General features: G+C 40.9%; 1 protein-coding gene across 1 annotated transcript; it reads right to left on the reverse strand.

Annotated features, from left to right (window-relative positions):
- Nucleotides 1-5,990: 5,990 nt before the first annotated feature.
- LOC117272866 (schwannomin-interacting protein 1) lies at nt 5,991-26,202 on the reverse strand. The gene is made up of 7 exons (XM_033651988.2): nt 26,064-26,202; nt 21,615-21,874; nt 13,016-13,140; nt 12,497-12,593; nt 9,368-9,493; nt 9,072-9,189; nt 5,991-8,511 (listed from the first exon to the last, which is right to left on the reverse strand). Exons 2-7 carry the CDS (start codon nt 21,870-21,872, stop codon nt 8,411-8,413), a joined length of 825 nt encoding a protein of 274 aa, XP_033507879.1. The 5' UTR covers nt 21,873-21,874; nt 26,064-26,202; the 3' UTR covers nt 5,991-8,410.
- Between the last annotated feature and the right edge of the window lie 205 nt (nt 26,203-26,407).

Raw genomic sequence — 26,407 nt, forward strand, 5'->3', positions numbered from 1 at the left:
TTATCAGTCCAGCCAGTTTCTATGGTAATTCAGTCCCTCCCTCTGTCCCTCACTGTGTGTCATCCAATTCTTCTTACCCGTCTCACCTTTGTGTGTGTGTGTGTGTGTCTTGCTCTCTTCTCACCTGTTGAGCTGAGCTGGATGTTTTGCAATCGCGGCTGGTCACTCTGACAACACACAGACAGATGAATGGATCCCATCAGTGCATGTACATTTATGTACTCCTGATATAGTTCATTGATTATATTCAGTCAGTGTATACTTACAGGGTTCCTCAGTTATTCCCTTGTTTTGTTGTGGTGCCCAAAAGTGACCCTAAAGTCCCAGCATTCGAGCATTAGAGATCATTCTAGTTCAGATGAAACAAGCTTCCATTACAGATACTGTACTTTTTACGAGTATCATAGTAGAGTCAAATGTGGCAATATCCTTACGATGAAGGAAAATCCTCTTTTGGGTGGCTGTATTTAGTCTTTTACTTTCGTAATTAAAATTATGTGAAATTCGCTTCTGAGGCTGTTCTGTAAATTGTTTTGTAATAAATATAGCAATTTCAACTTCATATTCAACCCTTCTCATTCTCAGGTCATCAAATAATGACACTTGGTGTGTGTTATGAACATTAAAGGCATCCTTTTAATGTCTTTATGACACGCATTAGGCTTTCAACTAACTCCAGTGTAATGTCATGTTCACAGAGGGCACATTTAAAATCATTTGCGTGAGTGAATCACATGTAAAGTCAATGTGAAAACGCGTGTAGCATAATTTTGCATCACATGCGTATTTGCCAGAGTTGAAAAATCTTAACTTCAATGACCAATTGGCGCCCGGATAGCCAGTCAGCATTGAGATCCTCCAGGGACGTATGATGCAGAGGACATACCGGCAGAAGGTTATTCATTAATTCAGCTATTTCATGCACGTATGACGTGAGTATGCAGCGAGTAAACACAAAATATTCTAGTGTTCAAACACTATCTATGGCATTACTTGACGCTGAGAGCAACTGATGTAGTACAAAGAATCAGAAAGTCCACGTAGGGCGGGAGGGAGAGGAAGATACAAGATAACGTTTCACCCCAGGAGCAGTCTGTGCTCTGTTCAAATCCAAAAGTCAGTGTTGTTTTAATGTAGCATTACGTAACTATGTCCTGTGTAAAACCAAAAGTCATAGTTGTTTTAATGTACGTTATATAATTTACGTATGGTTTACGCACACTGATGTCACTCACATGACGTAAATATGTCACGTCAGCCTGACATAAACCATACATAACGTTACATAATAAGCCATTTGTAATGTTACGTAATAAAAAAGTACTTGAACCCAAGCACAATCTTTTTTCTAAACCTAATCGAGTAATCACTTTAGTTGTTCTTTTATCTCAGACATGTGTAAGGGTATTACATAAAGACACGTCACAACCACCACCAAGTGACACTTAAGAGGAAGGCTGTTTCCGCCGAAAGATGTCAAGGTATGTAACACCCTAATACATGTCTGAGATAAAAGAACTAAAGTGATTATCAGAAATTGAAGACATAATGAACACCATTGAACCTAACCCAGTAGTTTTGTTGGTTAAATCTAACATTGACCATTTCACAACATTAACTACGTGTTACAATGAGTTTCAGCTGTGTCTCACATAGGGTAAAGGGCTAAGGTTGCCCTGTACGTCGCTATGAGAAATCGAGGGTCGTGACAATTGTTACAATTTCAGCCTGAAAATAACAAGTCCCGCCCACTTGCAGTTTAACTCCGTCCATTCAGACTTACAAATACGTTTCTCAATTAACTTCTGATCATGACGAAACAAAGAATATAATAACAATTTAGCTACTCGCAGAACCGACAGTATGAATAAATGTAAAATGTGTCCAGTCAGAGGCTGGCCTTAAAGTGAAGGCCATGGTTAGATCAAAACCTAAAGGTTAGTCCATTTTTTAATGTCCTCAGTCTCCCAGGGGACGGCAAACTTTACTGTAAAAAGAGGCAGTTTTGACAAAAAAACAAAACAAAAACAAACAAACACTCAAACACAAAATACATATTTGAAGCTTGTAGTGAGGGTAATACGGTCTATTAAGTTTAGATTAGCCCATCGCCAGGAGCCGCAGGCTGCCTACGCCTGCAGCTGTTCAAAAGGTCCGAGGGGCATTAAATTATTTCAGAACCATCCTCAATATAGATATCATGAATTCCAGCCAGCAACTGTCGAGATATTTGCTTTGGAACTAACTGTTGGACAGACTGACCAAAACCCTAAAAAACTGAGGAACACAAAGATTTCCTCGTTTCACTAATTTAACAACACACACCCAAGTTATTTGGAAACAGACAGACAGCAATACATACAAAGAGTCATCAGTGTAAAGACACTGCTCACACACGTTCTTCTCTGAAACTGACTGGACTAATACTTTATTTAACAATCTGTTATCAATGTAAACAAAATGGTCGAACCACCACCAAAATAAAAAAAACACAGTATTGGAGTGTGCAATCAATCTCAACTTAAGTGATTTTTTTCAATACACAGATTAATACAAGACCACAACTAAATCTAAATGATTCATGTTCTTCTGTTGATTAAGATTTCTTTACAGTAAATAAAACAAGTTGAATGAGTTCAACAGGATCCCATTCTTGAATGTGTATCTTAACTCATTCAAATCAACATAATGTTATTCACTGGGTGCAGTAACAACATTAAGGAATTCACCTGTATGATAAGGGAAAGACTGTGGTCATGACTGAATAATGACAATGTCAGCACTGACTTACTCTGAGACAGGCATTAGATTCATTTATTTCTGTCTCTAATGGTGAGTAATGTCCACTCACAACTGTTAAGGCCGACACACTTGACCATCAGCTGCTGGGTGCCAACAGTGCTTAGGTTGTCTTGCTCTTAGGAAATCTTAAAGAGATAGTTTAGATTTTTTGAAATGGGGTTGTATCGGGTACTTATCCATAGTCAGTGTATTACCTACAGTAGATGGTGGTTGGCACACCCCCAGTTTGGAGAAGCAGATTAGAGTATTGCCATGGCAGATAAGCATTGTACTGCTGTGGAGGGGTCAGCAGCAAAAAGTATTTTAGCCACCTAAAAAAATCAATATCAGTTTTAGTGCGCACTATACTATGAGTATTTTCAATGCTTTACCTTTCTGTCAGACAGTGATTTCCGATGGGGAACTGAGGTCGTTATATTGCTGTCTTCAAAGCCAGAGTTTGTGTTATCATGTGACTTTGGCATTTAAAGTGGTTAGTTCGGACTCATCGAAGTCACTAAATAACACAAACAAACAAACAGTTTGAAGCAGAAGTAGACCAGCAGCTCCCATGTTCAGCAAGCCAATATTACTAGTTTTGTCAATAGAGTCTGGTGGCTTTGAAGAGAGCATACATATGGAACTGAAGCAGTTAATGCAGTGGCAAAAATGTTCTTAATGTAGCATACACTTAATCTGTTCTGGATTTTTTTAGGTGGCTATAATATGTGTTGTTGCTGCCCCCGTCTACAGCAGTACATTGCTTAGCTTCTGTGGTGGTACTCCTGCCACTTTCCCAAACTGGGGGTGCGCCAACCAACATCCACAGTATATAATACACTGACAATGGATAGGTACCTTGTATAACTCCACTTCATAACATTTGAACTATCCCTTTAAAATGCCTTCAAGTTGGTCCATAATGTTGGAAGCTGATATTCAAATAATTTCTGGTTTCTAATAACTGCCAGGTAAAAACCTGGGTGAAATTAGTTGTTTTTCTAAGTTACTGTGAATGAAACCCAATACTTTTGGAAGAGGTCTTACACCAACGGCTTCCCAGGAATGAGCTGTTGGATGGTTATTACTGTCAGACATACAATTTGTGCAGAAAGAGTTGAGTTTTACTGCTGGTAGCCCAACAGCGTACAAACAAAAAGATGGCAAGGCAATGACTTAATGAATAAGAGATAACATTAACAATTGTGTCTAATGAAGCTGTGAAAATGTATATGACACAGAATTTCTGAAATCTTAACAGGTAAACGTTCTTTTTGTGTAGAGTTTAACCAAAAAAATCAAAATTGTGTGCCAAGACTGTCACAAAACTGATTGCCTGAATAAAAAGATTAAAATATTTTGCTTAGATATAAAACGAAAAGCATTTTGGTGAAGAAAATAAAAATGTGTTCATTTTTTTGTATGTAAGATCATATTTAGTTCTTTACTAACTCCACCTAAATGGCTTACAAATAAAGGGCCTGTTTACACCTGGTATTAAAAAAGTTCCTGTGATCGAAACACAAGTGGACAGCCAAGACACAGCCCTCTCACACCTTTGTCTATGATGTATCTAGCTGACCACTTGTGCTCAGAATGTGTTACTGCCTACGTCACTTACACTCGAAGGTCAAACCAGTTAAAATGTCCACACTCTTGCTAGCATTAGCGGTTGTGATGGTACAGTTGGAGAAATAGCTGTCAGCACAATCCAACATGTCTCCTTCCCTAGGGCAAGACCATAAGATGGTCACGCAACACTTCGTCCAACTAAGGCAGCATCGGTGGTGGTAACAGAGCCAAAACAATGTCTGTATAAACAGGACGGGATCATGGGTGGTACAGGTATGACATTTTAATGATGTGTTGTGCGTGTGACCCAAGGCAGGAGATTAAAAAGTAGCTGATAGCAGTTAGCAGCTCCCTTAAAGAAGAAGATCAGTGGCCAAAAGTGTCTGCAAATTGGGGAAAAAATTGAGGTCCAGGAGCTCCTTACCCTTACTGCCCTCGTCAGTGTGGTGTGTCCAGCACTGTTGGCCCTTGCTGGCGCTAGCTAACCTTTTTTCTTGCTGATTCAGCATTGGCATAGCAGAGCCCGTCGTGAGAATTGTAAACAAAGAGCTAAAGTCAAGAGGGAGTAAAGTCAAAACAGACTTATTATAAGATAAGATTATTTGTCTTTAGCCATTGAGCTCTTTAGCAGAAATGTTTCCTGATGGCTTGTGTTATTGTTCACTGGCACACAGTAAATATGCTGTTCTTTCAATATTGGATTGTGTTGTTAAAGTGCTAACTGGCTAACTAGCGTCAGGACGGTATTCCAGTTTCCATTTTGAACGATGATTACAGACTACTGCCGTCTGCTGGTGTGGAGGGGTATGTCCTCTCATGCAGTTGCAGAACATATGTGCTTGTTGGCCTTACGTTTGGTGTGTTCATGAGCAACTTTTTGGCCAAGACACGCTAGTTCTTCCACATTTGTTTGGTGTGTTTGGGCCCTTACATGGCATTCCCGCCATGCCTCTTTTGATTCCGCGATACTGCCATGCTGTCTAAAAGCACATACTGGAGCGGAATGATTCTGCCATTGTTTGCTTCTGCGTGAAAATGCAAAGGAGGCATAAAAGAAGGGACTTTGGCCGTATAGCGTGATTGCTGTGTAAAAAGGGCACCTGTTGGAGATGCAATAGGACACATCAGCATTTCCAATACAAAAAATGTGGTTAAATGCGTCCCAGACCATCTCAGCAAGTGGTTTGAGTGATGGAATCACAATGTGTCCTGCTGGTTGTTCACATTTGTATTTAGCGCTGTCCACTTGAGATCAGATCAGCTAAGACGTGTTAATACCAGGTATAAACAGGGCCAAAGATACACATGAATAACAGAAGACATTTTCTCTCTTATCAGAGGAGATAACTACACTTGAGACAAAGTAGAAAACAACAGATTGTTCAGTTGGCAATTATAAGCAGCTTCTTAACAGGAGTCCCTTTTATATTGCAGTTGCAAGCCTTTAGAAAAGATGCTAAACACAATGTATTAAAGCATAGCTCCAGAGATGAAAAAAGATAACCCTCATTTTACAGATTGGTATCTCTGTTGTAATGTTGATGCTATTCCACTTTCTGCTTTTAAGCTATTGTCCTAATGTTTTTGTACAGGCTGAAATCAATGGAATAACATCAAACTGTCATGGGGACCTGCTGACCAAAACATTGCTCCATAGTGCTACTAGTGGTCAAAGACACCACAGGGTGCCTTTAAGGGAGAGAGACTGATCTGGAAAATCTGGAAAAAACTTCCATTAACACTGGATGAATCCTTTCAATGAATATTCAGATGTTTGGGGAAATATGCTGGTTTGCCACCAAAACCTGAAATGAGCAATTCTTTCCCCTTAACCAAAGCAAAACTTATGGGATGTTCTTTCTTCATAAAGGTTATTGTCCATGCAAAATTAATGACTGTCTGAGGGAGTTGCAAGATCATTTCTCCATATTTCTTGTCCACATCATGTAGTGAATGATGTGACATATGAGCACAGGCTGAGGTCACTGAAACAACAAAACCCTGATGGTTTAAGGTGAGTGACAAGAACAAGAAAAAGTGGCTATGTAAACAAATAAAAATATTATTATTACCCCTTTTCCACCAAGGCAGTTCGAAGGCCAGTTTGGAGCCACTGTCTAGTCTCTAAAGGCTCATTTATATTCCCTCAAAAATCGATGCGTTCATTTTAAACTTTTACTGTCCACATACTTCCATGCGTCCTTCATGTTTTTATAAATCTTTACACTAGATGGCACTAACCTTATCAACAAAAGCAAACTTTAGCACATTACTTTCTGAAATTGCCACTGGCTCACCAACAATATTAACATCTGGTTTCACAAAGGATAACACTGTATAAGTGGAAGCTTTAAAGCATTGTTGTTTTTGCTGTTGCTTATAAAGTTGTCTGCTATCTACATCGTAGATACCGCATTTGCCAATGTAGGCTCGCAAAGCCAAAAGCAACACTTGTAATGAGACTATGTAACCCACCATTGTTGTTGTGATTGAAGTTGGTGCTGGTGTTACTGGGAAAGCGAAAACGTATACACCATATTCATTTATGTGATGATACTGCTCAGTAGCCCGCTAATAAAGTTGCTTGCAGCAGAGCGGTTCATAGCACTGTTGCCAACTCCTCAGTAAGAAAAGTAGCTACTGGCTGTCCTAAAAGTCACTAGAAGTCACCAAATAATGTCATCGCCTAATTTGCATAATTGTCCATATGCATGTAATTGTAATGGCTGCTGTAGGAGAGAGGAATAACGTCGTGGAAGAGACAGAAACTGAGTAAAAAAACACCCTGAATATGTTTAGAACAACAAATGAACCTTCTTTCAGTGATTTATATTAGATAAAGAAAATTTTACATTTACATCCTGCCCTGACTGTAAACCAGGTAGGGATCAGCCAGCGGCGGTTCCACGCATGCGCGATTCACTTGCAGTCTGGACGTGGAGGGGTTAACATCTCCTGCTCTGACTGCAGCTGGGAGGGAGGACTGGGCCGTCTGTGAGTGCTTTGGGGCGAGAGAGGAGCCCACGGCAGCATCCGCTGCCCGTTGAGAAGAATAAGAATGATACATGCTCTCACAACAGTCTCCAGAAGTCTTCAATAACATCAGAAAAAGTCGCTAGATTTGTCGCTAGTTGCTTTTTTGAAAAAGAGTCGCTAGAGGGGTCTGAAAAGTCGCTAAATATAGCGACAAAGTCGCTACGTTGGCAACACTGGTTCATAGAAGGTTTAAAACTTGATCCAACGGCGACCAGTACTAGCACGAGCCCAGAACCAGAACAAGGTTTGCTTTGGTGGAAAGGGGATATACGATCAAATCTTAAACTCACCATCCTTTCATCATATCTTCAAGATTGGCTGAGTGACTCTGCATGCTGTACAGATGCATTTTCATGTGCAAAAACGCTTTTATGATGGTGTGTTAAGGTGGGAGCTATCCACTGTAAGGACAAGTGTTTCCCCCTTGCTTCCAGTCTGACTGCTAGACTGGGTTTAACATGACCCAGTCCTTAATCTGCTGTGGACTAGAGGAGAAGAAACCAGTGCTGACCTCATAATGTGACTCAGTGTAAGATAGCCAAAAAGCATATTTCCCCAAAAATGTAAGTGTGTTCCTTTGAGGCCACCATCCACTGTCTGGATGTTGTGTCCAAATCAGTTTCAGCTACTAACCGTACCCTACCGCTCTGACATTGTGACCACACCTGCTGGACAAAGCTGGTCCTGTCACATGTAAGTTTTAAGCCACTGCTGGTGGACACCGTCCTTAAGTGAGACAAAATTTCCCTCATAAATATACAACACAGACAATAACAACAACAATAAAAAAATACTAGGCATCTGAATGTCCTGGTCCTTTCAGGGAGTGACACTCTTCACAGTGATTGGCTGGTCAGACCAACAGCAAGAGGGGCTGACTGAGATGTTTGTGGAGACCACTGTGGCACTGTCTGATTCCCAACAATGTTCACAGGCTGTAACACTTGTTCAAATGTTTGTGTAATATTAACCGCTCCTGACTGCTCGGCAGGGGAACTCCAGTCAGGAGCCATCAGCAGGTTCACAGCGATGTCAGATCCTGGACCTCCAGCAGCATGGCGTCCTGCTCCGTCCTCAGCTGGTCTCGGACCTGCAGGCGACTCACCAGGTCTGAGCTCAGGTCTGATGGGGACAAACGTAAAATCAGAAGTTCAAACTGCAGATCTAAATTAACAGCAGCACTTCAGAGGTGTATGTCTGAGAAATATTTTTTCTTACATTAGGATTAGTAGGGTCTAGAGTGCAGCCACTCTTTGTATTAGTTTTAGTGTGTAATGCCTGAGTCTCTTCCCTTCACAGATCTTTGCATTTCTGAGCGGAGCTCAACTGAGTTGTTTTATATGAACATTCTGTATAATGTTACGTGTATTATTTTTCCATTAAAAATCAATAAACATATTTTGAAAAATGGTCTCAGTCCACAGCAGGAGGATTGTGTCTTTCCTTGACACTAACAGTACTGTCTGTTCAAAATAAATGAAAATAAACAGATTCTTATGCATTTGGTTTGTCCCCTGCTGTACTGAACTCGCACAAACCATGACTTCTGTGGACTGTTGCACAATGCTTAAAATGTGAAAAATTTCTGGTGGACCTAAATGAAAAAAATAGGGAAACCTGTGCAACCACTTCAGGGTTAGGGTTAGTGAGGACTGTGTACTTGCTGTGTGGGTGAGGAGTACCTTGGATGGTCTGGCTGAGAGACGTACAAAGAGCCTTCAGATCCTTAATACTGAAGTTCTGTAAATCGCTGCGCTCCACATGTCTTCTCTGGACTACAGGATCACTACGAGCTGCAGCCTGACAGGAGAGGAGAAGAGAGGAGGAGAGGAGACAAGGAGGACGAAAGGAGATGGGAGAAGGAGGAGAGAGGAAGACAATAGGAGAGGACAAAGGGAGAAGGAGGAGAGAGGAGCTGTAATAAACTGTATTTGGGATTAAAAGAGAAAAATGGCTGAATGAGAAATTTAGCTCTCACCAGTGTTTTGTGGTCTGTTCTCAGTCGGTCTCGTAGGTTCCTCAGAGTGTTCCTGAAGCCTCTGGATTTTGGTTTCTCTGGCTTGGCAGGAGGCTGAGGATTCTTAAGGACCTGAACAGTCCCTCTCTTTCTCAGCGGGGACAGACAACAGAGTGGGAAGAACATGAAGAAGATACACATGAAATAACAAGAGTAAGGTGTGGCTCTGTTGATATTTCTCGTACTCTTCTTAAAGAGATAGTTCAGATGTTTTGAAGTTGGCTTGTATAAGGTACTGATCCACAGTGAGTTTGGTACCTACAGTAGATGTAACTCAGCACACCTCCAGTTTGGAGAAGCAGGTTGGAGTTTAAGGAAGCTCAGCATTGCACTGCTGTGGAGGGACCAGCAACAAAATGTATTTTAGCCACTTAAAAAAAATCAATCAGTTCAGGTGTACATTATCTTTAGAATATTTTCTTTGCTTTCCTTACCCCCAGATAGCGATTTATGACAGGGAAGTGAAGCTGTTATTTTTCTCTCTTGAAAGCCTGGTCTACCGCTGCCTTGATCAGTTCATTAGTTTGAGTTTTTGTGTGACTTTGGCGTTTTTAGTGGCTAGTTCAGATTCACCAAAGTCACACAATAACACTAACTATCTGACTGATTGAAGAGGCAGACCAGCAGCTCCTGTGTTCGGTGAGCTTAAATTACTGTTGATCCTCAATGGTGTCTGGTGGCTTTGATGAGAGCATAGATGGGGAATACGGAAGACACTTGCAGCTTCAAGGTAAAGCCGTGAAAATATCATAATACAGCGTATGCTTGAACTGATACTGATTCCTTTTAGATGACCAAAATATGTTTTGTTGCTGACACCATCCACAGCAGTACAATGCTTAGCTTCCGTGTCAGTACTCCTGCCTGCTTCTCCAAACTGGGGGAATGCTGACTGACATGTACTGTACATTATACACTGACTAAAGATAAGTACCTCATAAAACCCCACTTAAAAAGATATTAATTATCCCTTTCACGTCCTTGTACTGTTTGCTGTTGCAATCATCCAACTACACCACAGTTTCTGCTCACAAAAGCCCAGTTCATTCCAATGGTTCACGCTGAGATGAAACTGTTTTAGAACGTTGGGGGGGCGGGGATGGTCGGTCTGCGCTCAACTCAAGCGGGCTGTCACCTACAACTCAGTTGGTTCAAGCTTCAAGCTTCAGTTTGCTGTCATTCAAACATGGTAAAAAACCTGAGGGAACGAAATCTGTTTCCCAGGTCCAGCGGCACACAGAATAAATAACATTTTAAGATAGACCTTTAAAAATAATTAAGTAACCTAAAAGCCTATAATAAATAAAACACATGATTAAAAAAACAAGCAGCATGTTAAAGTGCATAATAGTGCATCAACAGCAGCATGCAGTCACAGCAGTACAAAGTGCAGAGATGAGACTTCAAGCCTTCATAAGCCTCACAACCTCTGGGAAGAAGCTGTACTTTAGCCTCGTTGTTCTGGCTTTGAGGCTGGGCAGCCTCCTGCCTTAAGCCTAGTTCACATTACATATTACGTATATTACATATTACATTTTCACCGTGAATTTGACGATGCAGAGGATCTTGAGAGCCACCTTGGGTCGGAGGTGAGTCGGCAGATAGTCTGCCACAACGAGTCCTCATGTGTGAACAAGCCTATGAGCAAGTTGCCCCCTTGTCTGTGACTGGGACTGGATATCTGGCATGCTAGAAAACTGGAGAAGACTGACACGACTGACAAAGACCATCAGCCAATGAGAGGCAGGATGCGTCAGCACGCAGAAGGACGGAAGAAATGTGAGGAGGACAAGCCACAGGGTTGCCACTTGCCAGGTCTGCTTATTAGCTGCGACCTTGGGCTTGTTTCTAAAGCTGAGTTGCTTATTTGGGCTTGCTCTCTAAATGTCACCTTTCTCTATATATATATCCGTCTAATAAGTTATTTAAACGCATGATAGTTGCTTCTTTTGGGCTTGTTTCCATAGCCCTGTTTGCTTTTTCTCCCAAGATGTGGTAACACTGACAAGCTGGCAAGCAACAACAACAATGGCAGTGTCCACAGGATCACGGGGAGCGCGTTGCGCTTGGACCCAGGAAAATTAAGAATATCCATGCCTTTATGATGTGTCATCTCCAAGTTTGGTGAGGTCACTGCATTATCTGGGGCTCTGTCGGCGAGGGCTTGGTGGAGAAATCTTGTGGTGTGCACACACAGGTCGTAACGCAGTTGGTGAGACTCCCGCTGACAGAAACACGTCGCCAGGTATGAACACTCAAAAGATTACCATAGTCTCCGCGACACAAAATCAGGGAAAAAAAATCATGTGATGTGCACTAGGCTTTAGGGGAGGGGGGTGAACAGTTTGTGTGTCGGGTGGGTGGGGTCCTTCATACAGACGTTCTGTTTGTGCACCTGCTGACATAAATGTCCTCCAAGGAAGGGAGGCTGCTGTTGGTTATTTTTTGAGCAGATTTAACCACTCGTTACAGCACCTTCCTGCCATCCGCAGAGAAATTTCCATACCAAACAGTGGTGCAGGGTGTCAGTGTGCTCTCCACCACACACCTGTAAAAGAAGGTCAAGTCCTCCTCAAAAAGTACAGGCACTGGTGGGCCTTCTTTATGATGTTGGCTGTGTTGGTGGCCCACGTGAGGTCATTGGAGATGTGCAGGCCCAGGTATTTGAAGGTGGACACCATCTCCACAGCTGCTCCTCCAATGAAGAGGGGAGCGGGGGTGTGGCCTCTCCTCCTAAAGTCCACAACCACCTCCTTAGCCTTCCCCACATTGATGCAGAGATTTTTTGCTCTGCACCAGTCCACAAGTTGGTCAAATCGCCGGTGGCTGGTTTTAGAACGTATAGCAAGTCACCTATTTGAACAGTGAACAATGCTCTCTGTATGTACTTATGTCTCCTATTCATAGAGATGATACACTGTCTCATCTAGCTGCACTGGTGTGAAATGGCAGGTTTTTAGAACGTTGCAGAATGGTGCATTGCAACCTGTTGCCTGTTTGAACTCGTCTAATCCTGAATCTTTGGTCTGAACTGGGCTTAATACAAACTGCTGTATCGTGTTGTCAGGGACTTGTGTAAGGGGCTGTTACCCGTGTGTTGCTGCTCTCCTTCTCCTTGTCATCCTCCTCTTCCTCACTTTCACTGTTGTTGATGAAGCAGAGCTGAAGATTCATCTGCGTCTGCAGGCTGGAGGATATACAACAGTCAAACAGACCTCATGTCTGACCTCATGTCTGATTCACTGAATGATGTGTGCTGTCGGAAAATTCACAGCTACTGAGTCACAATTACTGAACATCATCTCAGAGGGAAAGTGTCAAATAAAGATTCCAGGGCTTTGAACACAGTGACACCTGGTGGTTTGTCAAAATTATAACAGCCTCTCAACACTGGAGCCGAAGCACCACAACACCTGTTTGATTTTAATGCTAACAGTCTCATATGTGTGCAATAATTTTTTTTAATAAGCCTATGTGTTATTACTAAAGCTGTAATAGTTTTGTTAAGAAGTGCTGCATTAGATGTGTTAAGAGATGATACACACCAGAATGACACCATGTTCATGAGTAATAGGTCATGAGTCTTGTGAGGTGTGTGTGTGAGTGTACCGAGAGGTGAGTGCCAGCACATGGCTGTTGCAGGCGTCGTCTCCGTCCTCCCAGCTCTCTGCTCTCCTCCCTCTCTCCTCCATCCAGCTCAGTGGAGCCCTGCCTCGCTCCAGAGAAACTCCGCTCTGAAGACCACAAGGGGCAGGAGTTACAGAGGCAGCACAACAGGATTTATAAATATATATACAGTTTATATATCCTTTTCTTTTTTCATTTTTGTGATTACTTGAGAATGACTGTACTGTAATAGTCTGTTGACTGAGGTTAGCTGAGGTTAGTAGAACTTTATGGTAAGGAGACAGGCGGACAGGATGGCGATACTGTGCTTTATGATTACCTGGGTCATGATAAGGTTTAGATTCATTAAGGTTTAAGGTTTTTTTAAGGCTTTGATATTTAAAGCGTATGCTAGATGATATGGTTGTTTTACAGTGTTCCTGCTTTGGTAATTGACAAACATGATTTTCTACATATTGCTGTTTTTTATTGTGGTTTTTGTTGTTGTTATGTATCTGTCCTTTATGGCAGACTCCATTCTTAATTATTTAACTTTTTTTTTTATTGTTTTTTTATTGCTATTTATAATACTTGATAGACACTGCTGCTACTTATTTTGTATTTATGGACTTTTGTTTTTCATCACTTCATTGCAATTACATATTTGTATTAGTGTTGCACGGTCTACTGGCAACAACGGTAGACTGCAGTACTCAAACACCACAGTACATATGATACCATAATGTTGGAGTACCGTAGTACTACGGTACCTCACGGTACCACTACTGTGGGATAAGTTCAAAGTCCACTTGCAAGAGGGTGAGTGTCCATGCGCCGTCCAATAATGGCATGCGCTGGCCATCTGGCACTCAATATGTTGCTGCAGTGGTTTGTTTTCCAGTGACATTTCAGGTATTAGCTGAGCTATTGAGTATCTTTAAGCAGTGAAAGTTATTATTTATTTAGTTTTACTTGTAGGCTAGATTTGTTTATATGTTACACTGATTTGTTTTCCACTGTATTTACGGGTTAAATAAGTTAACAGAGCTCTACGGTGCAAGCATTTTACTCGCATTTGCGACTAAAAATAGTTTTGTGCGAGCAAAAGAAATCATTCAGGAGCACGCTGTGCGAATATAGATTTCAACCAGCAGCAGAAACTAGGGATGCACCGAAATGAAAATTTGTGGCCGAAGCCGAAGCCGAATATTATTAAACGCTTGGCCGAATACCGAGTACCGAATACCGAATATCATTGTTTAGTTTTTCATTAGTTTTTGCAGATGAACCCCCTCCAGATTAGTGTTGTCACGGTACCAAAATTGGGACCCACTGTGCGATACCAAAGAAAATATCATGGTTCTGAGTAGTATCACGATACCACAGCAAAAATGAGGCAGATGTGCCTTTTGTCATTTATGAAAAGATAAATCACTTTTCTATAATACATCAATGATATTTCAATGGAATAAATTACTTATTGACTTATTCATACTTCAAAAACAGCATCAATAAGTGATTAACATAAGGGGGATCAAAATAAAATAAATAAATAAAATAAAAATCAACCAGCCACCCTCCTCCCCTGACAGTCCCTTCATAAGTAATGAACAGTCCCTAAAATGCGGTGAGGTTTGTGGACCGTTACTGCCAGAAAGAGAGAAATGTGAAAGGCTCGTTTCTCCTCTGACACATCACAAACCTGTGTTCAGCTGGCTCGGCTGTTCAGGTACTTCTGGGCAGTCATGACACCAAGAAGAGGATATTATTGGAACCGACTTCTCCGTCGCCCGGTAAACCGATGGCCGCCGTATTTGACAGGAATACATTAACGTTACTGTCTGTGTCTGTGACCCCCGTTCAACCCACAATCGGTGGGATTCGCCTTTCGTTTCTGCTGCTGGTTGAAATCTGTAGGCTGCTCGCACAGCGTGCTGAATGATTTAAGCCTATTTTGCTCGCTCAAAACTATTTTTAGTCACAAATGCAAGTGCCGTGACGGACAGATCGCCACACTACCGACATTTTATTCCGCCCGTCACGGCACGCCGTTTAATTGCGTTATCAAAACGCCGCTATTATTCGGCATTCCTTTTAACTTATTCCACTGAATACCGAATGTGTGTTTTTTTGCAATATTCGGCCGAATATATTCGGTTACCGAATATTCGGTGCATCCCTAGCAGAAACGAAAGGCGAATCCTGCCGGTTGTGGGTTGAACGGGGGTCACAGACAGGAATACGGCGGAGCACTATGGCCACCGCAAGATAACGGTTTACCGGTGACCGAGAAGCCCAGCTCCAGGTACAATAATTTCCTCTTCGTTGGTATCATGACTGCCCAGAAGTACCTGAACAGCCGAGCTGTGGCGGCACACAGGTATGTGGCGTGTCAGAGGAGAAACGAGCCGTTGACATTTCCCTCTTTGTGGCAGGTAATGGTCCACAAACCTCACTGCATTGAAAGGACTGTTCTATACTTATCAGAGGAGGAGGGTGGCTAGTAGATTTTTATTTTATTTTTTTATTTTATTTTGATCTCCCCTATGTTAATCACTTATTGATGCTGTTTTTGAAGTATGAATAAGTCATTAAGTAATTTATTCCACTGAAATATCATTGATGTATTATAGAAAAGTGATTTATCTTTTTATAAATGACAAAAGGCACATCTGCCTAATTTTTGCTGTGGTATTGTGATACTACTCAGAACCGTGATACTTTCACTGGTATCGTACCGTGGGTCCCAATTTTGGTACCATGACAACACTAATTTGTATTCGTGCTCAGTCAATTTTCTCCGAATAAACAATGGTTGATGATGATGTTGAAATACAGGGTCTTATCCACCTTATACCTAGACCCCATGTTACATGCAACTTCCAGCACTGAACCAGAACCAGTGTTTTCCAGTGCTAACGCTATGCTAATCCTCTTTTCTAGAGAGGATGTGATCATACCTGTGTCATCTCTGACAGCCTCAAAGCATTTTTTGTTTATCTTTTTAACCAATTGTGTTAGCGATTAGCTTACCTTGCTAGGTTAGCATATTGATGAATTTAATAGAGCTGAGCTGGTTTATGGTCAACATCTCATCATCATAAACAGACGTCAACACATTCAGCCAACATTTAACATAATTCTGTATTAATTTCAACTCCATGAATGACATGATGTTTACCAGCTAATGCTCTGCTCGTCTCTGCTCATCTTTGGACAGACATCTCGTTGTCTGTCTCAAGGATGCAGTTTACACATTTTTATCACTGCTGATTTATTAAATGTGAGTTTTGCTGAGTGAAACATAATGCTGAATTTAGCAGCAGACCTCAGTGTATGCCAGTGACATATAATAGTAGTAAAATAAATAACATTAGACATGTATTTCATACGATGTACAGTGAGTACAGTAAATCAGCAACACATTCTCAGCCTAGATGACTAAACCCATAATTCAAGGTGCTGCTGAGTTTGTTTTCAATGTAGGTTGAGAATGCAGTCACACAGGGAGAGACAGGGACAACATACTGATGTTGAGTCACAGATTTGTCATTGTAGATGTCATTCTCTTCTGCAAGATGAGAATTAATTAATACTTCTCTGCTCTCAAAATTCTTTGGTTTTATTATTTCCTCTGTCATTCCAAGCATGTGAAAACACTGTCTATACATTAGGTAAAATATGGGACAAATCTTTCTCTTATTGATTCAGTAAGGGATACTGCTTTTTATTTTTTACACAGGACTATGAGGTATTAACGTTATACAGTAGCCTACTAGGGTTGCAATGGTATGAGATTTTCATGGTTCTATAACTGTCTCAAAAAATATCTCAGTTTCACAGTGTTATAGAGTTATTACTATAAGTCAAAATTACACTTAACAGAATGAAACCAGAGGGGTTATTTTTTATTGAACATATATATAGAAATAATAATTGAAATAACTAAAATGAGGTTGAGATTCTCCGTCTAGTTGCATTGTTTTTCAATATTGTAGATAAGCAAATGTACACGATATGATACCCGTCAATTTTAATATTGCAGTATACCTTAAAACCAATATGCTGCTGCAACCTTGTGCAGTTCAGGTGGCAACATATTCCTCTCTCAGTAGGCGATGGAAACTATACTGCTAGTTACAAGAACAATCCTTTTTTTGTTCAGACTGCATGTTCAATGCACTGTTGTTGAAGTAATACATTTAGCTTGGGGTGCTTTAACACCCGCCTTGTTGTCAAACTCAAGTTCGATTGCCCCCTAAGTGCGGTTTGTCTGGACAGGTGTGAACGCAGCAATCGCACTCGGGTGCGCAACAAAGACAACTGGACCGGGCCTACTTGAAGAAATGGTCTCAGTCCTGTTCCAACCGAACTCTGGTGCGGTTCGTTTGTGGTGAGAACGTGTTCCAATCTCGATCCGAACCAACTGCAGTGGCATTACGCATTGTTTGGCTTAAACAATCACAAGCATGTTACAGTCCAAGAGGATTATTAACGTGCACCTCCTCCTGCACTGCCTTAATATGCACATTCGGCACATCCAATGCATCAAAACACTGTTTTCTAGTAGGAACTGCGCCTTGTTTTCAGCCTGTATAGTTTGCCATGAACAGTGTAAGCAATATAGTACCCCATGACCAGCACTAAAATCAGCGTGGGTAGTTATCCTTCCTTTGAGACATTAGAAAGGTTTGCATTTATGTTGCAGGTGTACTCTTCTTCAACGTTTTGTTTACTTCCTGGATTTTTTCCGCATGGAAATTCTGACTAATCAAAAGCAGCTTTCTTGCACAAGCATTTTATCTGGTCCGCTTGTAAATGCTGCCGTGAGAACACGAACCAACTCTAGGCAATTATGCAATGTTGTAACAAAATTAGTTCCTGATTCAGACCAAAGCAAGCGGACTCTAGGTCTGAAGGCACCCTTAGTCTGATAGTAAAAGGGTGACCATATTTTGATTTCCAAAAAAGAGGACACTCGGCCCGGCCACGAGATAGCCTACTTAAATGATACTCGCAGTTTACTCAAAGACGCCTTATAATTTTAATATATTTAAAGTTTATATGTATGGATAGAATATTCAGTTAAATTACAAAATAATATCTCTCAAAGACAGAAATTCAGATAGCTCCTATAGATAGGACACACACACACACACACTAGAGTGTGGCTACCCGATCCGAGTCCGATGGGTCCCGACGGGAAAATGTACAAATTGTATTTGGGCTCGGGTCGGATTCGGTCAGCTTTCAGTGAAAATGTCTCAGACCTCCCGCTGCCCGCCTCCGCCTTGATTAAACGCTGAAAATTAAATAAAAGAGGGAGACAGGTTTTTCCTATTTTATCTTATTTTGTTATATTTCTCCCTCTACCCTTGCTGGAAGCCTCGGACCTCCCGCCACCCGCTCCTGTCTCAAACACGGAGGTCTCCCTCTCCGTGTAGCACCCACGGCGCACCACCGGCCTGTTAAATAGCTTGTAACCATAACAACTGTGTGACACAAACTCAGTGCTTAGTCATTAAATAACGTCAGGCTCGGTTTGGTTTCGGACATAACAAAACAGAATGACTGTCGGGTTCGGACAGAAATATGCGGCCCGTGCCGCACTCTAACACACACACACACACACACACACACACACACACAGGAAAACCGGACATTATCATCAATTTATAAACACCCCCCGGATGCCCTGGACAGGACGTGAAAAGTGGACATGTCCGGGCAAATGAGGACGTTTGGTCAGCCTAGATAGTAACGTTACAGACATGGACAGTTCAACAGGTACCAGAGCTCCTGAGGGTTGCTGTTAGTTAAGTATATGTTAAAATAATTGCTAAATTGAAGGCGAATTCATTTCAAAAGGAACATCCATTGGCAATTAGCCACTGAGGCTAACCACAAGAAGTCAGTAGGACTAATTACTTCTACTATCTCACTTGAAGTTATACTCAAAACCACTTTCTACAGTAGTGCCCTCAGGAATGAGGTAGATAATCCAGAATTGTTATAAACGTGACCTCTGATTAGTTTCTTCTCAATTTTTTTGAAAAATATCTTTTTAGGATTTGTTTTCCAGGGACCCCATTCACAAAACATCCTAAAAGTAGACTAAAAGTAGGAGAAACTCCTTTAAAAGTGTGTCAGTCCTGACTAGAATGGATTTTTTTTCGGTCTAAAAGTATTTCACAAAGCATTTTAATATTAACTATAGCCACTAAATCTGAGAGAAGTAATCTGGAGGAATCCTTAGTCACTAACACTACATTCATAATAAACTATATTTTTGATGGCGGGTGAGTTAATAAGAATCATGTCCTATTACTGCATGTCACTAACTCGGCTTCTTCTCCGGAGCCTTTGTGCTCCACTGTCTCGCAGGTTAACTCATATTGCAGCGGTGCCTGGATAGTGTGACGTGTGTGGTTGTGCCACTGCCGTGGTCCTGCCTGATGCCTCCTACTGCTGCTGTTATTATCAGTCATACTTCTACTGTTATTATACACATATGATTGTCACATACATATACTATCATACATTAATATATACTTAGAACATATTGTACCACAATAGCCATAATTATTATTATAATATTATTACTTAAATTAAAGTTGTTGTAAGCTATTATTACTGTCTGTCTGATTGATTGATCAGCTCTACAACAAATGGAAACATACCAACAACACCAGAAATGACACTTTACACAACTCTCCACTACAGTGACTCAATGTGCAGCACTGGTGAACTTGAAATATCTCAGCTCAGCTGTCTGTGACAATTCATCTCTCTTTACACCCACATTAGCTTGACAGTTCATCAGGTTAACATTTAATCACAAAATGACAGAAACAAACAAAGCTGTTTTTTAATGGCATTCAACAGATCACCTGTAGAATATGTTATGTGTAAGTTTTTGAAACTATCATTAATAAATTCAGGTTTTGGTGATGTGTAACACTCTGTCTTGTAAACTATACACCATTGGGCCTTCAACAGGGGGTCCATGACCCTAAGGGGGTCCTCAGAGTTACTGCAGGAGGGTTGCTAAAGTATTGTTTGATAACTGAACGTTCATTTCACTACCATAAGCTGTCTACAATGTTGTTTCTGTTAATCTGGCAGTACATCCAACCAGCCTCACAACCACAGACCAGCTCAGGACCAGCCACCTGAACAACTGATGCAAAAATTGGTTTGCACAACCGAAGAATTTCTACCTAAATGATCAGAAACTGTCTCAGGGAAACTCATATGCATGTTCATCATCCTCACCAGGGTCTTGACTTGATAACAGTTCATCACTGTAACCATCTTGTGTGGTTGTGAAGCTGGTTGGATGTACTGCCAAATTCACGGAATTGACATTAGAGATGTCTTATTGTAGTGAAATTACCTTTTTTTGGTCAGTGTAGATGTAGTGCCTAAAAACACAATAAACCTTGCATCAAATACAAATTAACATCTATATCAACACCATCTCCACCTCTCTCTCCACCTACTGGTTGTTTATATTTTTATGTGTCGTTGATTTGTCTTATTATATCAATTCATCCCCTATAAATGTTCATTCACTCTTAAAGTATTAATAATGAGATATATGCTAAAGATCAGAATTTAATTTTGAGGAATATTTTTTTAGTTTTTTTCTCAGGTGCAGTTGTACCATAGTCAGTAATTATTTTGTACTCAAGACTGCTACATTATCATTTCTCTTCTGAACTGTATGATCTCATAAAAATCCCACTGCTGAACCGCGCCTGCTGATCTCTACTTCTCTGGCAGAATGCATCGCTAGGATCAGCCCAGGAGCTGACTGCGTAAAGAGCTGATATCTTCAGCTGCTGAATACACACAGATTGTGGCTGCACACAATTGCTCACACCACCAAAGAAAATCTTCCAGTATAGCATGTGAGATTTACAGAGTGTGTTACTACAGTAACTGACCCAGGGTTACAGTGACCACTGTCTCTGGAACTAAAAACTCAGAGTTTCCCTCAACTCAGGGTGACAGGGAGAGTTTTCACTACATCTGCTTTCTGGAACACACCCATGTTCTCCACCAAGAACACTCAAAGTACTTAACTGAGTTGATAGAAGTGAGTGTTCCCTAGAGGTGGGGAAAAACTCAATACAGCATAGTATCACAATATTTTTGTCTGGTAATATTGTATCGTCACAAAAGTATCGCTTTTTTTTTTATTATGTAAATTATTAATATTACAAATACAAATTAAACTTTTGGTAGCCTACTAGAATAATGTAACCAACTGCTTTTTCTGTCCACTGCATACATTTTGCTGCAAGAAATGACTGAGGTGAGATGAACGGACTGAAAATATATTATCTTATTCGATAATGAAGATGTTGACGAGTTTTCCTCTGAGAGATTAACTGCAATTGAAAAAAGTAATACACAGCAATATATTGCACAATAATTTATCGCAATACTCAGCATATTGCAACACATTTAAAATTGCAATAATAATGTATTGTGACCTAAGTATCATGATAATATTGCATCATGGAGCCTCTGGTGATTCCCACCCCTAGTGTTCCCAGGACTAACCAACACCCTCTCCCAGACTGCAACCACTGACCTTTGCCCTTTTCTCCTTATTCTCCTCCTCCTGCTTCTCCAGCTCAGCAATGCGCAGACTCAGCGCCTCCCAGTGCATGATGGGAAGGCCCAGATTGTCCTCACCGTAGCCTTCCTGCCAGACCAGCGCAGCACCCTCCGAATCGTCTTCCTCTTCCTCCTCATTGTCAGCGTCATCATCACTCCTCCTGTCATCTTCTGCCTCGTTACTCTCCTTCTCTTCTCGCTGCTGCCGCTGTCTCTCCTTCTCTCCCTCCATCTCTACACGGGTGGGGACAGCAGAATACAGATTCAAATCAGCTACAAGTGTCTGGGACAGAGCACTCTATATATAACATGCTGCCCAATGCTTAGAGTATAAAATGTTGTAAAAACAAGTGGGAAAACAAGATGTTTGCTTGCTGCCTAAAATCCGGACTGAAGCCAGTTAAAGCTGCTGAGGTCATGACCTCTATTTTTGGGAATTTGGAGTTCTTAGCGATCTGGGAAGATCATAAAGTGAGTGATAAAACTTGCCACCTAAGAAATACGCCTGTGTTCAAAGAAGAACACATGTTAAAATACAAATGCTGTTATCTGCTATAAATGCCCTCAAGAAGACAAACCCATCTGCGTCAGTGTTTCTTCTTTTTTTTCCTTTGTGAAATAGTCAGTAGAAATCTATAACAAAGTTAATTTTACATAAACTATATGAACTATGGATAAACTATTTAAAAAATCCATTTAGTGATTAATTTCTTATTTTATTTGGTATTTTTGTCATATACAGTACAGGCCAAAAGTTTGGACACACCTTCTCATTCAATGCGTTTTCTTTATTTTCATGACTATTTACATTGTAGATTCTCACTGAAGGCATCAAAACTATGAATGAACACATGTGGAGTTATGTACTTAACAAAAAAAGGTGAAATAACTGAAAACATGTTTTATATTCTAGTTTCTTCAAAATAGCCACCCTTTGCTCTGATTACTGCTTTGCACACTCTTGGCATTCTCTCCATGAGCTTCAAGAGGTAGTCACCTGAAATGGTTTCCACTTCACAGGTGTGCCTTATCAGGGTTAATTAGTGGAATTTCTTGCTTTATCAATGGGGTTGGGACCATCAGTTGTGTTGTGCAGAAGTCAGGTTAATACACAGCCGACAGCCCTATTGGACAACTGTTAAAATTCATATTATGGCAAGAACCAATCAGCTAACTAAAGAAAAACGAGTGGCCATCATTACTTTAAGAAATGAAGGTCAGTCAGTCCGGAAAATTGCAAAAACTTTAAATGTGTCCCCAAGTGGAGTCGCAAAAACCATCAAGCGCTACAACGAAACTGGCACACATGAGGACCGACCCAGGAAAGGAAGACCAAGAGTCACCTCTGCTTCTGAGGATAAGTTCATCCGAGTCACCAGCCTCAGAAATGGCAAGTTAACAGCAGCTCAGATCAGAGACCAGATGAATGCCACACAGAGTTCTAGCAGCAGACCCATCTCTAGAACAACTGTTAAAAGGAGACTGCGCCAATCAGGCCTTCATGGTCAAATAGCTGCTAGGAAACCACTGCTAAGGAGAGGCAACAAGCAGAAGAGATTTGTTTGGGCCAAGAAACACAAGGAATGGACATTAGACCAGTGGAAATCTGTGCTTTGGTCTGATGAGTCCAAATTTGAGATCTTTGGTTCCAACCGCCGTGTCTTTGTGAGACGCAGAAAAGGTGAACGGATGGATTCCACATGCCTGGTTCCCACTGTGAAGCATGGAGGAGGAGGTGTGATGGTGTGGGGGTGTTTTGCTGGTGACACTGTTGGGGATTTATTCAAAATTGAAGGCACACTGAACCAGCATGGCTACCACAGCATCCTGCAGCGACATGCCATCCCATCCGGTTTGCGTTTAGTTGGACGATCATTTATTTTTCAACAGGACAATGACCCCAAACACACCTCCAGGCTGTGTAAGGGCTATTTGACCAAGAAGGAGAGTGATGGAGTGCTGCGGCAGATGACCTGGCCTCCACAGTCACCGGACCTGAACCCAATCGAGATGGTTTGGGGTGAGCTGGACCGCAGAGTGAAGGCAAAGGGGCCAACAAGTGCTAAACACCTCTGGGAACTCCTTCAAGACTGTTGGAAAACCATTTCAGGTGACTACCTCTTGAAGCTCATCGAGAGAATGCCAAGAGTGTGCAAAGCAGTAATCAAAGCAAAGGGTGGCTATTTTGAAGAAACTAGAATATAAAACATGTTTTCAGTTATTTCACCTTTTTTTGTTAAGTACATAACTCCACATGTGTTCATTCATAGTTTTGATGCCTTCAGTGAGAATCTACAATGTAAATAGTCATGAAAATAAAGAAAACGCATTGAATGAGAAGGTGTGTCCAAACTTTTGGCCTGTACTGTACATATTTGCAGTGATGAATGGTATTATGTATGTTGATGTTGTCCATCATCTGTATTTTCTGTAACTACAAAATATTCCGTTACGACACAAAATCTTGCGCAAGGGCCCGTTATAATAGTGTGCACTGGGGCCCATCCTAACTATCGTATGCCACTGCTGATTATAAAAGAAATCTGTAATACTGTGATAATGCGATATTTTCTGAGACGGTTATAGTACTGTGAAAAATTTTATACTGTTGCAACCCTATATTGAACCACTGATCAATATTTTTTTAACACAGAAGACAAAGTAATATATATTAATTTATACATAGATATATTAAGACTCTGTAGATATCACCTGAACAGTAAATGTTGTTGGGGCAGCAGTAGCTCAGTCCACTGGGACTTGACCTAGGAGCAGGAGCCAGAGTGTGGACTAGGGTTGTACACGATTTGCCAATTTCGCCATCTACTTGATTAAATGTTACTATCCTTGCTAGTTGACATTAGAAATAGTAGTTAATTAAACGTATTATAAAGATATTATTATTTTATATATGTACACATTTAAATTACATTTTGACATAATTTGCACTTAAATGTCATGGCTGCATACTTCAATGTTGACATAAAAAAACAAGCATCTGATAGCCACTAATGTTAACAATGACTGATTTAAGAAAAAAAAAAAATCAGACATTTCATAAAAACCAGTGCAGTTTGGCAGTATTTTCATTTCATTTCATTTAGTGAGTTGTCGTCATGTTTGGTAGGATAATGTGCGGTGTTCATAATGCACGGTGCAAAATGCCACACATTTTAGCTACATTTTAAATATAATTTAGTTATTGAAAAATGTGATTAAAAATATCAAAAGGCTCTGATAATATAGATATTTTTTTTTCCAAACAGTGTGTATTTGCCTCAAACAGAGGCTTGCTGCCGAGTGGGAGAGGTGTTGCTCCCTACGAAAATATCCTTATTCAAGTGGTGGAATTTGTTATTTACGTGACAACGCCTGAACGCTACACAGGCTCCCCTCCATAGACAGGGCTTGGTTATAATTGTCGGTCAGTGTGCTGTGTGCTCACCTGTGTCTGTAGCCCTTTTTAGATAGGAATTGTGCAAATTTTAGTTAATAAGGGGGAAACACTGCCATATGATAAGAAAGGGGCCTGGTGGAAAGCGATCACGGATGCAGTCGTGATGTATATTGCAAGAGATATGGTGCCCATACTGTGGAAAAGCTGGGGTTTATTCGCATGCTTAAAGTTTTGGAGCCCAGGTACGGGCTAAACGAGCTACTGTATCGCATTGTCTTGCCAAATGAACAAATAGAGACTTGACATTAGGCAACAGATATGTTATCCAACAATCATCACTGCATACTTGTATATGACAAAATATCAAAGAACACAAGGAATTATTCATTTAGAATGTATTCAGTCATTCAATAGTTTTAAATATACATATAATGTATTCAGAGTTTGTATAGTTCATGTAGAATAAACATTTAATTTTGTTATGGATTTCTACTGCCTATTTTACCCAAGAAAACAAAAGAAAAGAAAGAGAAGAAAAGAAAGAGAAGAAAGAAAATCATTACAGAGATGGGTTTGCATATTTGAAGGCATATAACCGATAGCAAGGCTGCAAGGTTGGTTCTGGTACTGAGCTTAACGGGTATGGCCGGGTACGGGTTTTCAAAAATGGACTCCTGCAGGAGTCTGCCCCCCACCCAATGGGCCCCAGTGCAGCCGTACTGCCTACACTGTCTATATTTTCGCCCCTGGTTCAAACAATATCCGGCCCCAAACATAAATGAACAAACAAAATGCCAAATAGTTAGAAAAAAAGACAGACCTTGTTCCCTGGTTGTGGTGGAGGTTGGGATGCCTAGACTCATGCCCTTAGTACAGTTTTTTTTTTTTTTTTGTTACAGGCTACGGCCCTGTCTAAACTCACAGTTAGACTAGTCAGCGTGTGCCTGAAAGCAGGAGACCTCAGAATCTTATCTAATCTTAATGCGTCACCACAAACTGTTATTAGCTGTTAAACAGGTAACTTACCACTTTCTCCACAATATAAACCAGCTCTACTGCTCTCGTTGTCACAGAGGTAGTCGAGAGTTTTGCCACATAACAGTCCGCTCCTTCCTCAACTCCTCCTAGTTATCTTCCCCCTTCCTTTCCTTTCCATCTGGAGTTTACTCCCTCTGTCTTCTTCGTCAGCCAGCCAAAAGAAGCGGAAAAATGTCCTCAACAACCGTTCAAATCTCTTTCGTCTCAGTCTGCGCACTTACTTACATACTGTCTGGGCTGCTTTATGTTTTTGGTTATTAACACGCCTGATATCCAGTCACCGTCGGTTCAAACATCCAAACAAAAGACACAAACTTGAGGAATTTCACGCA

This window comes from Epinephelus lanceolatus, chromosome 22 (genome assembly GCF_041903045.1).
Source record: "Epinephelus lanceolatus isolate andai-2023 chromosome 22, ASM4190304v1, whole genome shotgun sequence".
NCBI classification, from domain to species: Eukaryota; Metazoa; Chordata; class Actinopteri; order Perciformes; family Serranidae; genus Epinephelus; species Epinephelus lanceolatus.

Bases quoted from the DNA above. Each gene is read 5' to 3' on its own strand.
- LOC117272866 (XM_033651988.2), bottom strand. From the start codon at position 21,872: ATGGAGGGAGAGAAGGAGAGACAGCGGCAGCAGCGAGAAGAGAAGGAG. The intron at 13,141-21,614 runs GTCAGTGGTTGC...TGTGGTCTTCAG, and splicing joins ATAAGGAGAAAAGGGCAAAG to AGCGGAGTTTCTCTGGAGCG. The intron at 8,512-9,071 runs GTACTCCTCACC...TGTCCCCATCAG, and splicing joins TCTCAGCCAGACCATCCAAG to ACCTGAGCTCAGACCTGGTG.